The sequence below is a fragment of the Serinus canaria genome, chromosome 1A (assembly GCF_022539315.1).
Source record: "Serinus canaria isolate serCan28SL12 chromosome 1A, serCan2020, whole genome shotgun sequence".
Classification (NCBI taxonomy): domain Eukaryota; kingdom Metazoa; phylum Chordata; class Aves; order Passeriformes; family Fringillidae; genus Serinus; species Serinus canaria.
The window spans coordinates 66,314,953-66,328,245 of NC_066314.1; the positions used below are offsets into that span (position 1 = coordinate 66,314,953).

The 13,293-nt window shown below is 39.2% G+C and overlaps 1 protein-coding gene across 4 annotated transcripts in view; it reads left to right on the top strand.

Annotated features, from left to right (window-relative positions):
• The window catches only part of ERC1 (ELKS/RAB6-interacting/CAST family member 1), a 279,402-nt gene that overhangs the window by 106,370 nt on the left and 159,739 nt on the right, over positions 1-13,293 (top strand). For all 4 annotated transcript variants that reach the window (XM_030237938.2, XM_030237939.2, XM_050984992.1 and 1 more), the window contains one exon: positions 8,427-8,620. In XM_030237938.2, the coding sequence (XP_030093798.1) occupies positions 8,427-8,620 (194 nt within the window). The remainder of the gene's footprint in view (positions 1-8,426; positions 8,621-13,293) is intronic.

A 13,293-nucleotide genomic window follows, 5' to 3' on the forward strand; every position in this document is an offset into this window, starting at 1 on the left:
CTCCCTTCTTATCTGTGAAGTGCTGTTATGCTCTGTGGTGGTTTTTCTTTTCTTTAGGAAAATCCTTGTCCAAACTACTATTTTAATGTAATATATTTATAGTGAAAAAGTTTTTATAGTTGTTGTTCTTCAGGATACACTTTCCCCAGCATTTTCTGTCTTGTCTTTCCCAGCCAGTACACTTTGTTTCATTTTGTTTTTCTGATCTGGGAGAGACCAACTAATAATAGAAGTTTTTCCAGGAAAGATGAGTGGGTTTTTGTCCATCTTCATTTCCAGTGCATAGTTTTTCTCCCTATAGATATACTCCTTATTTTTAGGGAGGAAAAAGAGTCAAAACCATATATTAATAAACTTCCCCTTGCTGCAGTTCTAGGAACTTTTCACTAGAAAATGTTAGCAGTGATTCCCTGCCAGGAAAATACCTCTACCTTCAACAGGCTTACTCAGAGGTTGTTTGTTTTTTGTTTTTTTTTTTTTCTGCTGTGGTGTTCTTTCTTCAAATTCAGGAGGATAGTATCTTTTAAAAAAACAGGGGAAAAAAAAAAAAGACTTAATGAAGTGTTGATCCAAATTCTGTCTTTCCCAAGAATTAGTCTGGCTAGTCTAATACAGACTCTGCTGCTTTTTATTTTGTGACCATGGATTTTCTCCCACAGCTGAAAGTAGTACTGATAATATTGGTAGATGAGGCTGTTTTTTTTTTGTTCTCAGCTGATAATTTTTTTTTTTTAAGAAGGGACAATAAATGATCAATTCAACATAGAAAGAAAAAGACTGCCAGGGAAAGCAGAATTTTTTTGTTACAATAAAAGCAAAAAGGAAAATTGTGTTCAGCATTCAGATAGTGTCAGTTACTGAATTAGTTTTCTAAACCATTCAGCTGTCTTGAGATTGATACAAAGGAAGCACTTGGAATTAAAGTCCTTCTCAATCTGTCAAACTCATCTGTAAACCCAAACAAAGAACTGCATTAAATCTGTGGGGGCTGGACAAATCTGTTAAATTGAAAAATTCAAGATAAAATTTGGGACTTGCATGAGGGTAACTCTCCATGTTTCTCATGTTCCAGAAGCTGGTTAGTAATGCATGCTAAAACCACTAATTAAAATTCTGTTGTCTTAGTAAATTAATGTTGCAGTTATTATTTTAAATTCTTTTCTTGTTGCATCTTTTCTTTTTCTCTCTCACACTGTTCCTATCCCAAATTTTCTCCATCTTTTCCTATCTTCTTTCTCCCTTTAGCACCCTGAAGTTTTATTGAGTCATCCATCCAAGCTAGTAAGTTCCCTGGCAATCTGAGGGGCTGTTGCCAGCACATTTAATTTTTTGTGTTGCATGTGTATTCACCTGTGCTTTTATAGTTGGGCCAACACAGAGTGTATTGGTGAATTCCTGTAGTGGGTATGGACAGCATGGATACAAACAAAAAGCAGTGGGATGTCATGTTCCAAAAAGCTTTCTGATTTGTTTTCACTGTTTGATTGCCTTGGCCTAACTGCATTTTTGTTTGGACAGCTTAATATCGTGTCAGTGTTTTGTTTCCCTTTGCTGCTGGTGCTTGAAATGTCCTGTAGCTTTTCTGTCATCTCCATTGTCTGTGCATTTTCAGAGCAAGAAGTGGAATTTCCATGCAAATCAAACTTCTTGTGTGAAAACGTTCTGTAACACTGGGCACAGCAGCACGTTAGAAATAACAACTGAGTTGCAGCAACTGAAAGATTGCTTAAAATCTTGTGTAACCATTCAGCTCTCTGGTACTGTGTCAGTTGAATTTTGGATCCTATTTCCAGCCTCCTGTTTGATGTCAAAGAGCACTCCTGTCAAGGAGTGTTTGTGTAATAATATCTTGACACTGTAAATTACGTAATCCAAGGTGGTTTTCATCAGAGATTTCTTTTGTGGCTCTGTGCATAAAAAATGCTGTTACAGAACTTTAAGGAGTCTGATACCTGTGTTACTCTTGGCAATGTTCAGGGTAAATGGAGCTGTCTATCCTGACAATCATTGTCTGAGAGTCAGAAAATTGCTGGGGCTTGCAATTGTTCAATTTTTGTGGCATCCCATATCAGGAATTCTTTAAACCTGGCTAAATAGTGTCAATAAGGAGTTGAGAAAATGACATATAATATGAAAAGATTGTATTTGGTGCAAATAGGCAGAAGAATTTGTGTCTGGAGAGCATATTCTCTTCAAAATCTTTAGTAGCATGCAATCTTTTTGAGAGGCATTACTCTGAAGACAGAACACAGAAGATACTGGAGCAAACTGTGTATTTTATCCTCCAGTGTGATATAGCAAACACACAGGATGAGGTACAAGAGGCTTTGTGAAGGCCAGGTTTTGGACCTGGTCTTTGTGGAAGGTGTCTCTGCCCACAGCAGGGAGCATGGAACAAGATGATCTTTAAGGACCCTTCCAACCCAAACCATCCTACAATTCTGTGGTGGCTTTTAATGTTCCATTCTGATGATCTCAGCATCATCTCATGTAGTGGAAAGTTGGAGAGGTTTTCTCCCTGATATTCTTACAGCTAAAAAAAATTTACTTTACCTACTCTACCCCTCCCAGAAACACTTGTGAAGATAACACTCATTTTGAAAAACTAAATATTCAAAATTCAGGAAATGGCCAATGTCACACTGTGTGCTTTTTCTCATTTTTCCTTGTGAGGTAATTTGTATAGCATTTCATAACTAAATTATTGTCTGCTAGAGTCTTGCTGTTTTCAATATTGAATGACAAATGCTCCAAGAGTGAGCCAGATATAGATGAGAGATGATAATCATCCAGAGAAATAAGATGGTAAAAGACTTTTTAATAGTAGGAAAGCATTGAGTGAATAAGGCAGGATGTATTTCTATTTTGCCTTTTCCCCTGTCCAACAGGTTTAATAATGCATCCTCATTTCCCACTGGTGGTGGTAAGAAGTGATTAGTTGTGATTAGCATGACAGAAAGTGTCGTGGTGGGGGGAGACAGAGACACAACAGGACATCAGGGTTTCATGGAGCTGAGAGAGCTTTTTGGTGCCCACAGCTCTTTGTATAGGCTATTCCAGACTCCACATCCACATTGGTTGGCTGTGATTGGTCACCACCCAGCTCACCTGGCCAGTAGATACCTGCTCATGGTCATGGTAGGGATTAGCACTCTGTGGCCAAACCCCTCCTCCTCTTGTGAAGCATACAGACCATCTGTACCCTGTCAGAAGAAAGAAAATTGGGGAATTATTTCTTTTAATGTCATGTTGCAGTTAAGAATAAGCAGCTTCTAGAGCCATACACTGAATATCCAAAAACTGGTATTAAATGTCAGTTCTTTACTTGTGTTCTGATTTTGTAAAGCTGTGGTCAGGTAAGGGCCAGATCAGAGGAGGCAGGTGGGGGGGTTAAAATGCACTCAAAAAGAGAGATATCCTGTGGGCATTTCCCTCCTGGCTTTGCCCACTCTGTGCCAAAGAGAGCAAATGGCTGATGCTTAATGACATCTCTGGAAACTTGGATCTCTCTGAAGAGATCACTTTTTTAAGTAATGGAAATTGCCTCTCTTGAGGTGTCTTCCTGTCTTTATGATTCTTGATAAAGAAAATAATTTGTTTATGAATTGATTCCAACTGAACACTTGCTTATTCAGTGTCAAAAATTTGCAGATCCATTAACAGAGACTAACCATGTAGAGGTGGTTAAAAAACAGCAAATAACTCTTTGTGACAGAGTCAAGTTTACAGTACATGGTATATCATAGAATATCACAGAATTTCCTGAGCCTTTTACTTCCATTAGTGCCTTTTCAAAAAGCTTTTTTACAGTTGGGCTGTGTAGAGCCTTGGAACTAAAAGAGGAAAAAGCCTGATGGTTTTTTGGTTTTTTAAATTTACAATTCTGTTTAAACTAATAAAGGCATGATAGAAGACAGCACAAGTGTTTTATCAGTTGAATTTCTGCCTCTGTGGTAGGAAAAGTACAGAAGATGGGTAAAGTGTTTGTCTTTTGCAGTAAATAATCATAACATATTTTTGTATTTGTGTGTGCATTTACTATTTTTAGGAGACATGAGGCTCCCTTGGAGGTAGGAGGCTGGATTAAAATGGGATTTCAGGTTCTTGGGAACTTTTACTTCATGGCCAAAAGTTCTTGGCAACATTTGTATGTGAAATGTTAAACTGAATTTACTGTCTCAATTCATAGGTAAAAGTAGAAAGTGTTTGCTGTGAGTTATTTGCTGTTTGATTTAGTTAATATTTTAGGAATATTGATTTGGAGTCTTGGTCATAATGTTTGGAATTTTTATTTACATTTTAGAACCTTTAAATTCAGTCTGTGCTATTGTTATGTTCCCTGTCTCTGGCACACTTGAAGCTGTGTAAGATTATCTTACCTCTTAAAAAAGAGGTTTTTGGCACAAGAAATATCAACTTAGAAAATTCTTTTTAATGTGTTTTGTCTTCCACTCTACTCCATCTGTAAATATTGGTTATTTCTATGAAACATTGGTCATCTTTGTTTTAGCTGTAGGAGTTGGCTTTGTCAGCTGATTTTCTGTGGAAGCAAGAGAAGTTAAAGTACATTTATTTTGTTGAGGAACAATCACTCTTTCTTGTGTTCTGTAGGTACCTGAAGCAGTCCCCCCATCACCACTTTCCAGATGGGAAATGAGAGCAGGAAAGCAGAAAGCTGTTAAACCTCCTCTTCTGTTTATAGTCCCTCTTAAGAACTGGGAGAACATATCCAGAGTAGTAAACTTAAACTGTTCTCAGCCCTGAACCACTTAGAATTTGAAACTGAATCCACACTGGCAAAGACTAATACTGATCAGATGAGCTTTGCTTATAAAAGCAGAGCTTAACAGGGTGCTGCTTTCCAGCTGGAATGTGATTGTTTCTTATCCAGATCAGTGCAGAATGAAATGTGTGAGTTTGACTGTGCTCTTTAATTCACCTGTTTGATACCACACAGGAGCACAGAGAGCTAATGCCAGGGTCAGGAGAAACAGCTGAGGGGTTTAAATAGCCTCTAATCAGGTGAACTCAGTGGCCTGCAGAGATGAGAGAGTGCAGTGTTCTGTCACCCTCAGCAGTCTGCTTTCTGCATTTATATAATTTTTGTCATATTTCTTTTACACATTATCACATTTGTTTGTAACTGTATTAAAATTACAGATGTACAAATCCTGTATCAGACAGAGATTGAAGTCAGACTTCTGAAACAGACTTCTTACAGTCTCTTAATACAGGAGAAACTATTGGTGCATTTGTTACTTTAGATGCTGATTCTGTTTCAAAAATGAAATTACTGCTTATTTTGGAATTTCTGTACACCTTTGATGGGTGGGGCAGGTTGTATGTAGTTTTTTTTTTACTGTGAATGTAGGAATTCATTATTTGTGTTTTGCTTTTTGGTTAAAGGAAAAAAGCAAGATTAATTATTTTGCACAGGGAAGGTAGCCAATTCATCTGTTCCAGATCTTGATGTGAGTTTGTGGGAAAGCTCTAAATGCATTGGTTTTCTCTCTTATACAATAAATGAATCCAGTAGGATTTTAGATACTGTCATGAAACACATATTTTGTACAAAAGCCACAAAATGGACCAAAGTCACTCAGTCAGTAACTCACAGTGCAGGAAGTGGTTTCCAGTTTACAGCATATCACATAACATTCTCTTTGTGTTAGGTGAAAGTGCCCATACTTATGTGCATTATATACAAATAACATGTGTTAGGTCTCTTAACCAATAATTTATGTCCTGTAAATAGTCCTTTGGTTCTATAAGAACCAGACACACTGACTTGTTGGCTAATTCTCTAGAAAAGAAAATTTATTTCCTCTTCTCAGTAGTGTCTCTTGGGTTGTTGTGGAGATGCTTTTATTAGCAGAGTGAAATAAATCAGGACTGTTCTGACAGTCAAATTGCATTAGGTCTTATAACTTCTTTTGAATTAGTGAGTTTAATAAGCCAGGCTAACAGCCTAACTTTGTTTTCTTTTAAAAGAAGTTTCTTGATTATCTGATCATGTATTTTGGATGACTTTAAAGAGCCTGGAGGAGTATTTGTGAAACAATTTGAGATGTTGGAAACATACCTAAATCCAGTACAGAAGAAGTCAGGCTCTGTCTGGTGAAAACCAGACTTAACTCTATACACAGAGTCTCTTAGGAGAATACTGATGCCTTCAGCCAGTGGCTAGGTGACCCCAAAAACAGTATTCCCAATTCCCTGTATTTGGGAAAGGATTGGAGGGGGTTTTTGAAATTTAAGGTGTAGTTGAAAAGGAAGTGAAATCAAGTATTTCAGACTTCCTCAGGCTGGAAATCCCAAAAAAGCATTTCAGAAACACCCACCAGTGCTGGTTCCAAAGCCAAGTGTGTCCCCTGGTGCTCACAGCTGTTCATGGGGCTGACGCACTTGTCAGTCTCGCTGCTGCCACGTCCTCCTGGAGTCTGCATCCTCTTGGCAGGGCATTCATTACACTTCCACTTGCTGTGGAGAGCCCTTTCCAAGGGTGAGTAATTTGAAGTGCTTATGGGGCAGTAAGGAATCTGGAAGCAGTGACAGCCCTAACTCCAAAAGGCTTTGCAGAGCCTCCAGGCTCACAGGGATGCACTTGTGGCCAGAAGCCCAGATGCAGGGTTTTCAGTCTCACGGTTCAATGACACAGGAGTGTCAGAAAGTCACTAGAAAGACTAGAAAGTCACTCAAAAGTAGGGAGCCTTTTAGGTGTTCCTAAATGCAGTACCTCAGGAAAGGGTTGGTTCCACTCTTCCATGGTGTTTGGTTGTTGGGCACTCTTGCTGACATCTGCCTGGGAGACCTGGGGAGTGCCTGGGGTGTTTTGTTCTAGGATAAAATACTGTCCAGCCTTATCAACTTTCTGGAATTCTTGTTTTTAAACAAAAGAAAGCCACAACAGCTTATTTTTGACCTTCAGACAAGAGCTGCAGGGCTAAGGCCCTGGAACATGAACCTTTCATTTGTTTAGGAAACCCAGATCCATCCCAAGGTCAGTTCCATTAAAGACAGGCATCAAGACTTTCCACAGTCCCATAATATTCTGCTCCACAAGTCTCCTGGATTCTACTAGAATGTGGCCTTGGCTTTAAAGGAGCTAATTAAAAACTAGACACTTCAAGGCAAAAATGTTGGAGTCAATGAATGGATATTTTCCTCCAGTCTTGTTTTACAGAATAACTAAACAGATTTAGCCAAATATAATTTTGCTGTTTGGTTCTTTGGAAGCAGCAGCTTTCTGCCCTGAGTTTTTTACTGCTGTAGTACTCTCCAATTACCTTTAAAAGCAACAGAGTCCTGTACTATCAGATCTACACTTAGTGTGCTTTGGAGCAGAACATTGGCAGCTTGTAAAACAACTTTCCACAGCTGCACACAGAGGGGAGAAAAGTCTGTAGTCTTATTTTCTGTTGTAGGTTTGTTTTGAGAAGAGCAAGACCTGGGCTTTTTGCAGGCAATCCTGATCAGCAGAATGGCTCCATCATACTTGCTATTCACTGAAGCCATTTTGAGCAATTCTGAAATATCTTTAATTGTTATCAAATTGCAGTTCAAGATCCAAGAGCAGAGGAGCAGGCTGAGAAAAAGGATAGTCCTTAGTCTGGTGGTTTAACTTTTGGCATTAATACTGCATTCTTCCTGTGTCTTACATGCTTGGGAGTTATTAAATTAGGTTTACTAAAAAATTTGTGATTTTTGTAACAAACCAAGCCATTAAAAAACCTCCCCAAACAATCTCTTCATTGGGATTGTGACATCCTCAGTCCAGAGGTACTTTTTGTCCCAAGAGCCTGATCTTGAAAAATATATTTCTTAGATAACTGAGCAAAGATAATTTCAGTAGCCATGCTCATAAACCCTGGTCTGTGTGGCTCACAGAACTGGCAAAGCTTGAGCACATCAGCACCATTTGTGCAAAGGTCTGACACTTAGCATAGTGATGTAGTTATTGAAGGCTATTACCTGTGATTAATTTTTAGAGAATAAATAGGTTAGAAATACCTCAAATAACTGAATTATAGTCCTATCACTGTTTTATCAGTGTACTTTAGGAACTTTTGCACTCACTTTTTTTTTTCCTTGCAAATAATTTGACACTTTATTTTATATTTCGGTTTCTTTTTTGATTCTGTTTCAGATTAAAAGTAATGTATTCTTTCAGGCTGAATTTAAAAAACTAAGTTTGTTTTAAATTTTTGTTTTCCTGCAAAGTATTTCCCCATACTTAAAAATAGTATGGGGAAATACTTATGCCTGTCTTATGCCCATGCAATAATTAATAATTCCCGTGTAATAATTAATCCTGCCATTTTGAAATAGGTATCTAGGCAGCATTTTGGAATTGTCACAGGTGCCATTTTGGAGCTGTCAGAGTTGCATGTGAATGAAGTGGTGTTTGTTGAACCTTTTTCTCCCAGGCTCACGAGGCAACCCTGGAGGCCAGGGCCAGCCCCGAGCTGGGCGAGCGCCTGCAGCAGCTGGAGCGGGAGGTGACGCGCTACCGCGAGGAGTCCGGCAAGGCTCAGGCCGAGGTGGATCGGCTCCTGGAGATCCTCAAGGAGATGGAGAACGAGAAGAATGACAAGGATAAGAAGATAGCAGAGCTGGAAAGGTGAGGATGGTGTAAAGTTAAAAGAGGAGCAAAATAAACTAATGTTAGTGTGTTAGAGATAAGTTGTTTTTCTTGTCTTAAAAACCTTAAGGCGGCTGTTTTGGAAAAAACAATCTGTTTGGTCTGTTTCAGTCTGTTTGGAGTTTTCTGTCTTTAGTCCTTTATTGTGCTACATTGTTAGGAAAAAGGTATCTTAGCATCTGCTTTTTCTTACCTGGCTACTCAAAAATAGGGCTGATATAGGTAGAACTAGAAGGGTAGATAGAGATATAAGGGAATGGAGAGGGTTGTAAAAGCTGCTGAAATCTTGGTGTGTTTGTAAAACAATTTGTTGTTTTGATACAATAAATTCCTCAGGCATGGCTTTCACAGAAAGAAATAAGAAAAATGCCTCTTCAAAGCTTGTTTTACCATTTACTCAGATTCTTCTGACAAGTGGCCTCATAACTCCGTACTGGTAGGGATACAGGTAAACTTTGGCCCGGGTGAAGCCTGATGAGCAGATTTGCTTTTGTCCAAGCAAAACTTGATTCAGCACTTGTCAGCATTTTCCATCTTTCTCTTGGAGCCAGAAGGCTGAAGACTATAATGTCCTTAGAAAAAAATTAAAATTTATTATGATTCCATGGCATTTGTATCATAAATATAAGTAATAGATCTTGTGAAAAACCTGAATTAGGTTCTGTGTTCTGTGATTTTCTCATCTTACAGTGGGCCAAGAGCAAATTTCTGGGCAGTAATACCTGTTTGGGGTTTTTTGTTTACTTTACCACTCCCAACTTGGAGTAGCAAAATGGAAATTTGATTATTCCCATTTGCCTTGTGCCAAAATAGTCTGTCTTTTCACTACTTAACTACTCTACAATTTACTGTCAGGAAGATTAGGGCGACTAAGTGGAGGACATTTCAGGTTCTGCAGTCAGTGGTTGTTTTTCATGGCTTGCTGATTGTCAATTTATGGGCCCCTCTTAATGATTTGAAAAACTCTTTTCTGAGGAGTCCATTCTCTTTTCTTTGACATGTACAGAGCTCTGGAACAGTTCAGCCTCCTAGCTGGGTTGCTTCTTTCTTTGGGACTGTAAGCAACATCCTGTTGGTTTTCTTTAAGTTGCTTTATTTAACCAAAATTCTTGATGCCTATGGCATAAGCTCAAACACCCAGGAGTGAGGATATATTCTTTTTTAAATGTCTTCCCTTTTTTCCTAAGTGATGCATTGTTCAGCCCATTGGTACATAATGGAATCAGCAGAACATTCAGGCAATAGGTTGATATTGCTGAGTGAGTATAGACATGAAAAAGCTACAAATCATTTGTTTGTGGGATTTTTTTTCAGTCCTCTTGGGGTCCCCATCTCAGGTGTGACATTTCCAATGTCATCCTCCTTTAGGGCAGGCAAGTTGACTTGGGAACGGGTACAAGCAGCAAACTTCTGTCAGAACTAAGATAGGGGTAAGAAATATATTCATAGTGCCTTAATTGTTTTTTTTTCTTTGTGGAGCAGTAACTCCTGTTTAGGAAAAGTCAGAAATATGCATAATTCCTCAGCCTGATTCCTAGAGGAGGCAGAAGAGAATTCTCTTACATATGCTTTTAATGCAAGTTGGCTTTTTTTATTACAGTAGCATTCAGAAACTAATCATGATTTGACTTGCAGCATCAAAAAATGAGTAGTCACAAGTGTCCTATGAAGAAAAAAGTTTATACTCTACAAAGGAAAAATAACAAAGAAGAAAAATTAGGATGGATCTCCTTTTAGTGATAGAAGCAATTGCACCATCTTCAAAGAGTTAGAAAGTTAGTTTAGTTAGTTTTTCTTGGAAAAGATGCACTTCTAGACATCTGCAAAGCAGTTATTGTTTGTCCTGTTACATGGTAGTTTCTTGATGTTTCAGTCACAGACTAAAATCTTGCTATGAAAACACAGAACCTCCAAATGAGTAGATATAATTCTGTAACAGTTGGGTAAGTGCTTTGACTATTCAGTTTTCTCCATCCCTTCTTACCACGTGATTGTCAGTCTTGCAAAAAATTGAGTGGTGCTCTTTTCTTTTTAACTTACCTTTTCTACCAGTACTGAGATAAGATAGAATATGTTTTCTCTTATTTCTAGTAATCAGAATAGGTATTTTGACTATGTGAAAGAAAGACATCTTTTGTTATCATGTGACTGCCAGCAGCTGAATAAATCAAGTGGAGGAGACAAATTTAAGAATATTTATTAAGGGAAAATAGAAAAAATCTTCATGATCTAGATATCTAATCTGAATGCTGTTAGTGTGGTGAATTAACCAAGTATCAGCACCTGAAATGATTTTTCAGGTGGAATTGTAATATAATCCCAGCATGGAGAAAGAGATAGAAACTTCCAGATAGTTTATGGTGAGGTTTTGACTGGTAATTTCTCTTTTCCTGAATAATTGTTGGAATTTCTATTTGACCTTAGTTGTTTTCAAGTGCTCCCCCAAACAACAATTCCCTGAAAGCTTCCTTTCTTCTTGTGAGTTTTTGCACAAAGCAGAGATTTTATCATGCCTCTTTCATGTGTAGGTTGGTTCTGTTTTTATCCACAGTGCTTGTTTATAAAATATTCTTTCGTGGCTGAATCCAGGCATGTTTTAGAGCTAGAACAGTCTTGGTTTCCAGGAAAAAAAAAGATAATTTTGCCTTTTAACAGTCTTACCTAAACTGTGGTCCATGTAGAGTGAGCTAGAAATTACCTTGACTCTAGTGCTTGTCCAGCTGATCAAGCTGTGTTGTGCAAAGAGCCTCAGTGCCTGCAGAAGCAATTGTCAGCAAGCTAAACAGCAAATGTTGCTCTGGCTATCAAGAGCAGTGAGTGCTCCATGTGCAGCCAGATGAGAAGAAAAAAGTCACATGCAGAGAAGAATTGTACTAAAAAATGGGATTCTTCAAAAGAGTGTCTCTCCTCCCTGTAGTTTTCCCTTTTGCTAGTTCTATGTGCCAGCTAGACCATGTGCTGTCAGGGAGAGAGAAATGGTATCACAGTTTGATCCACAGAAGAGATGTGTCACCAGTTGGGGAGGTGTGCACAGAGGAACAGAGAAAGAGAAAAGACAGTAAGGAGAGGAAGGTGGAATTAAAAGCAGAAAACTATTCTTTGAACCTTTCCAATGCAAGCAAAGCTGCTTTGTGCTTAAGTTAACATAAAGAGGGAAAAGCTTCCACTCTTCAGCAGCTGTTGCAGTTACTAACTGGGAGGCATTGCTTTTCAGATGAAAGATATTAAAAAAAGTGTGAAGTAATGGTGCATGCTATGCAGAAGTTGAAAAATATTCTAGAGTCAACACAAGGTGGAAAGCACGAGCTCATTGGTGTATATGCTCTGTGGGGAGGATTTTGCTTTTTCTTATGGGAAGGTGGGCCCTAAGTCCACATTTCTTCTGTGGGTGAGCAGCCCCATGAGTTTTATTTGTGCCCCTTATTGTGGTGGTGTGGAGGTTTTGTAGCTGTCTGGTTATTCACTACCTTTGTAACTAACTGTTTGCTTTTTGTACTGCCATCCCCTAACCTCCTGTCTCTCTGTAACTTTTTCATTTTGTGTTCTGTCTCCTCCCTTGCTTCCTCCTCACCCTTGTCCCATCCTGCTGCCCCGAGTTGTGCTGTTGTGTTTTGTCCCCCGGGGGTGTTTGTGACTGTGCCTTTCCTCAGAAAGCACGGCAGAGCGCACCCTCCCTGCCAGGTGTCGGTCCCCGCACCGCAACACCTGGGGGGGTTTGTGTGGGACTTCCTGGGAAAGTGAGTGCCCTCAAGGCTTCTGTTTCCTCCTCTGGGCTGGAATGGCCTCTGCTGCTGCTGCTCTTTGGGGCTGCTGCAATGCTGCTTCTTTCCCTAGGTCAAACAGCACCTGCTTATGTCGAGTGCAAGCGCTGCTTGTGACCACTGTCCAAAGGAAGTTTGCTGCTGTTCTCTCCCTGATTTAAATTTGACAGAAGCTGTTGCTTTTTAATTCTAATTCTCTTGCTGTGTTTTGCCTTTGGTTCTAATCTCTGCTACCAGTTCTGCCTGAACCAGCTAAAAGTCAGTGTTCTTCAAGTATTCTAAAATGTGTCTCTGATAGAGGTCAGTATTTATCGGTTTCTCTGGGTCTGGATTGAAGGCACTTGAGACAGTATTTCATGTTTGGACTCAGGTGTTTATTATTTCTTATCAGTAAAACAGTCTCATGACTGTGAGTTCAGCAGCAAGGCACAAAATGGCCAACAATCTCTTGATACAAGGTCTTTTAAGGACTTAACTATCCAGTTAAGAACTGACAACTGGATTATTTTCCCTTTTAACCCAATAACTGATCCCAAGGAACCCCCAGTGCAGACTTTTCTGCCCAATTACAAAATGCCACCCAAACCCATGGAGAAGAAGGAAGAAGAAGCATGAAGAAGAAACCCAGGACAACACCCTGTGCCCTCCATCTTGCTTCCTCCACAACATACTGAAAATCCCAAAACCTAAATTTCTCACCAAGTGACACACCTGCACTACTCTCTGTAATCTGTTTCACACTTTAGTGGATTCCAGTCTATCTTGAAGTCTAGGAAACTTTCTCATGAATGAGGGTCAAAGTCAGTGCCCTTCTGGGGGTCAGGGCACCCCAGAGCAGACAGAGAAATATTCCCAGTGCCCTGGGTTCCCACAATGAGTTTTATTGTGATG